A 4,823-nucleotide genomic window follows, 5' to 3' on the forward strand; every position below is an offset into this window, starting at 1 on the left:
AAACAAAAAAAACCTCAAGGCCCCGGGTGGTGGTGGTGCAGGCCTTTAATCCCAACACTCAAGAGGCAGGAGCAGGTGGATCTCTGTGAGTTCAAGGCCAGCCTAGTCTGCAGCAGAGTGAGTTCCAGGATAGCCAGGACTGTTTCACAGAGAAACCCTGTCTAAAAACAAGTAAGCAAGCAAGCAAACAGACAAACAAAAACTTAAAGGAAGGAGAACTTTTTGGCTTAGTTTCAGAGGTTTCGGTCAATGGTCACTTGGCTTTGTTGCATCTGAATCTTGTATGGTGCAGCAGAGCATTGCAGTAAAGCAAAGTGGCTCACCTCATGGTGAACTGGAAAGAGATGAACAAAGAGTCCTAGAACACGCCATAGTCCTCAAGAACTTGCTTCTGGGTGACCTGCTTTCTCTAACTGGGGTCCATCGCCAAACGTTTCCACCACTTCCCTGATGCGATTTAAATTGTACTTCCAGGACTGTTAAGACGATGAACTGGGTGAAAGCCTCGCTACCCACCCTGACTATCTGACTTCCATCTTGGAAGCCACAGTGGAAAAAGGGAATCATCTCCTGCTGTGGCTGCTCCTTCCTCTCCTTCAGCCAATAGCAAGCCTGTGCTCACTCTCTTGCTTCTGGCTCTCACTTCCAGGCTGCTAGACTCTGTTCTGGTTCCCCATTCATGCAGAGGACTGTGATCTAGGACAGTGATCTGTGAGTCTCCCCTAGATAAATAACCCTTTATTATACCTAAGCCTGAACTAGTGTAGGATTATTTTGTGTCTTCCACCATCAACCTCCTAAAGTTGCCCTCTGATCCCCACACATGTTATGGTACCCAAGCACCTACACTCATATCATACACACACAATAACATAAGAAAATTAGGAATCTTTCTGTAGATCATCTACCAATTTTGTCAGAGGCTTCGTGATCCAATCACCTATCACTGGTTTGTGTGAACATCTGCAGCTCCAATCTTTCACATATGAGCTCTAAAGTGATAATAGGAAGTATTTTTTGCTACATCCTGAATAGTTTCCCCATAGGGAATTTCCATCCTCTGCCCAAACATCCCACAACCCTATCCATTCAGCTCACTGACTGTGACAATGGGTATTTTAAAGTAGGGCAAGGCAGTACCACTGAGGGAGCCCAGTAGATAGTCAACCTCCCACCCCGCACAATGCCTGCCTTCTACCTAATCTCTTTTTTTTTCTTTTTTTTTAATTGAAAAAAGGAAAAAAAAAGTTTCCGCTTCCTCCCAGCCTCCCATTTCCCTCCCCCTCCTCCCACCCTTCTCCCTCTCCAGTCCAAAGAGCAGTCAGGGTTCCCTGCCCTGTGGAAAATCTAAGGTCCTCCCCCCTCCATCCATATCTAGGAAGGTGAACATCCAAACTGGCTAGGCTCCCACAAAGCCAGAACGTTAAGTAGGATCAAAACCCCTTGCCATTGTCCTTGGCTTCTCAGCAGCCCTCATTGTCCGCCATATTCAGAGAGTCCGGTTTTATCCCTTGCTTTTTCAGTCACAGTCCAGCTGGCCTTGGTGAGCTCCCAATAGATCAGCCCTGCTGTCTCAGTGGGTGGGTGTACCCCCCATGGTCCTGACTTCCTTGCTCAAGTTCTCCCTCCTTCTGCTCTTCATTGGGACCTTGGGAGCTCAGTCCAGTGCTCCAGTGTGGGTCTCTGTCTCTATCTCCATCCATTACCAGATGAAGGTTCTATGGTGATATGCAAGATATTCGTCAGTATTGCTATAGGATAGGGTCATTTCAGGTTCCCTATCCTCAGCTGCCCAAGGAACTAACTGGGGACATCGCCTTGGGCTCCTGGGAGCCACTCTAGGTTCAAGTCTCTTGCCAACCCTAAGGTGGCTCCCTTAACTAAGAATTGTGCTTCCGTGCTCCCCTATCCAACCTTCCTTTATCCCAATCATCCTTTTTCCCCAAGTTCCCCCCATCCTCCCCTTCTCCCTTTTCTCTCCCCATCTCCCCTTACCCCCATCCCACCCCACCCCCAAGATCCCAATTTTCTCCCCGGCAATTTTGTCTACTTCCCATAGCCAAGAGGATAACTATATGCTTTTCCTTGGGTTCACCTTCTTATTTAGCTTCTTTAGGTTCACCAATTGTAGACTCTGTGACCCTTATTTATGTCTACTGCCTAATCTCTTGCTGCCCTCTGGATCTGGAATTCCCCATCCACTGGGACTCTTACTTTCCCTTGTCGGTCTGAGAGACTCCCCCACTGTGATACCCCCAGCTCTGATCCATCACTCCTGGGAAAACAAAGCATTTTTTCCTGGGAAACAAAGTGGTTCACTCCTTAACTGAGTCATGATTCCACGTTCTGATGAGCTGGGGCTGAGGCTTTCCTAGAAGGTCACACTCCCACCAGTTCTACAAGCAGAAAGTATTCCATGAGTTGGCCAATAAAAAAACAGCCCAGCTTCATGAGTGGGCACTGTCACCGCACTTGGCATTGCGTGAGTCAGTTTTCCTTAAACTACTGGCATGCACACTTTTGCTCCTAACATAAACAAGACCTTCAAGACCCTTTGTGGGAGGTTCCTACCATTCCCTTCCAAGTTAGCCCCTGAAGTTTCTGATGATTAGGGAAGAGGAGCCAGAGTTCCAGATTGTCTGCACAATGCATTCTGAACAAAATAAACTTTCTCTTTCTTTTCCTCTTCTTCAGTGTCCTTTAGTCCTGGTAAATTGGTCGTGTTTTATTAGCTTGAGAATTGGGAGAAGAATTTGAGATTTGCCCCGCTATTGATTATAAACACTTTTAGGCAAAATTCATTTGTATCAAGCTTCTTTCCAATTGAAGATTAAGACTCTAGAAGAGACAAACAGCTATCTCCTACACCAAGTCTCTCTCAAATGAGCTGAAACTATCTTAGGACTATGGTTCCATCCTTGTCTGTCCAGAACCTCAGGGAACCCCACAATTCAGATTTTGCTTCAGATTCAGTCAGATTCAGTCCCAGCTTCCTAGGTGATTCTAGCCAGTGACTAGACCTGAGACTAATTGTCTTATTATCATTTATTTTTCAGTTGCATTTTCTTGCTCTGTGGTTCTGAACAGTCACAAATATGGCTGAGATTTCTTTTTTTTTTGTTTTGTTTTGTTTTTCAAGACAGGGTTTCTCTGTGGCTTTGGAGCCTGTCCTGGAACTAGCTCTGTAGACCAGGCTGGTCTCGAACTCACAGAGATCCGCCTGCCTCTGCCTCCCAAATGCTGGGATTAAAGGCGTGCGCCACCATCGCCCGGCTGAGATTTCTTTCAACAAAGCTGTGCACTGTGCTCAGCTTGATGCCACCTCTGTGTCCTGTAGCAACTGGCCTAGACTGAGGTGGTGTGTTATCGCAGTCGCATTGTTTGCCACTAAAGACACTAAAGAAGTTAAAGCTGGTCCTTTTGAGCAGAGAAAGGACCATTTGTGAAGACCGAAAAGCCTGTGTCATCCTCATGTCGATCACACCATAGCAACCTTCTAAGGTCACTTTGGCATCCAGGCCTTCCAGAAAGACCACCACAGGCACTGTCTGCTTTAAAGAGCCATAGTCAAGGGAGGGAGCGAGTGTACGTGTGCCGCGTGTGCGTGTGTCTACGTGTGTGTTCTCGGTCAAGCTCAACGTCTTTCCCCCACCCCCAACTTCTAACGTTCTCCTTAGTCCTCTTCCCCTGTAAACCCTCCCCTCCAGCTGACCCCCAGCCCTCCTCCTGGCTCGTCCCTCCCTAACCCAGTCCTCCCTTCTCACCCTGTCCAGCCCCGCCTCTCGGACCGTCTACGCCCTCCCTCTCCGGCAGCCCCCGCCCTCACCTGCATCTGCTCGCGAGGGGCGGGGCCAGAATGACAAAGCACACGGGCGGAGCGGGACCCGCCCCCTGGCTCGGCGGTGCGTCGCCCCGCTGTTATGGAGACCCGCCGCGGGCGCGGGCGGCGATGATGGGCGGCCATGGCCCGGGCGGGCGGCGGCGGCGCAGCAGCACCGGAACGCGCGGGGGGCGCGGCGCGGCCCGAGCCGTGGGAGCTGTCCCTGGAGGAAGTGCTGAAGGTGTACGAGCAGCCCATCAACGAGGAGCAGGCCTGGGCTGTGTGTTTCCAGGGCTGCGGCGGGCTGCGGGGCGAGCCGGGGGGCGTGCGGCGCATCCGGGACACAGCCGACATCCTCCTGCGCAGGGACGGCTCGGTTGGCGCGCGGCTGGAGCCCGGTAAGGCGCAGTGGGGTGGGTGGGGGTGTGGCCGGCGCGGCGGGCGGGCGGGAGGCCTCTGAGGGCGCCTGGTGCCAGGTGCCAGGTGCCGGTGCCTCGACCTTTCTCTCATCAGCGTAAAGATAGCGCTCTGTGGGACCCAGGAGGCCCCACCCTGCCCTCTGAATCTGGGACTCCTTGTCTCCTCTTCGACCTAGGATAGCCCCACCGTCACACAACACACACCGTCTAGGATAACCTTACCAGCAGCCTATCGCTCCTAATGTGCCGGCCAGAGGTCGGTTGGCTGCTCGCGCCAGGGGACGCTTTCCCCAAAGGAGAGGGGCTTTGGCTAGAAGCCAAAGTACCCGAGTATCTTTTACCTTTAAGTCTTGGAGCGCGGCATTTCGAAGCCTCTCTCTAGCCTTTTCTCTTCAAGCTGGGTTTGGGGGAGTCTGTAGCCCTCCGGCCTTGCTCTAGCAGCGCCTGAGGGTGAATGAATTCTTGCTGCTCCCCATGAAGCTGGCACTCTCCTGGCGACACTGCAGACTTTAAGGTTACATAGAGATGTGGGTCGTTCTCTCTCCTCTCTCTCTCTCTCTCTCTCTCTCTCTCTCTCTCTCTCT

The 4,823-nt window shown here is 51.5% G+C and overlaps 1 protein-coding gene across 1 annotated transcript in view; it reads left to right on the plus strand.

Moving 5' to 3' along the window:
• The first annotated feature begins 3,787 nt into the window (after positions 1 to 3,787).
• The window catches only part of Spire2 (spire type actin nucleation factor 2), a 35,855-nt gene continuing 34,819 nt past the window's right edge, over positions 3,788 to 4,823 (plus strand). Inside the window, exon 1 of the mRNA XM_005345836.2 lies at positions 3,788 to 4,218. Within this exon, the coding sequence (XP_005345893.1) occupies positions 3,963 to 4,218 (256 nt within the window). The 5' untranslated portion in view covers positions 3,788 to 3,962. The remainder of the gene's footprint in view (positions 4,219 to 4,823) is intronic.

Source organism: Microtus ochrogaster, chromosome 4 (genome assembly GCF_000317375.1).
Source record: "Microtus ochrogaster isolate Prairie Vole_2 chromosome 4, MicOch1.0, whole genome shotgun sequence".
Taxonomy (NCBI): domain Eukaryota; kingdom Metazoa; phylum Chordata; class Mammalia; order Rodentia; family Cricetidae; genus Microtus; species Microtus ochrogaster.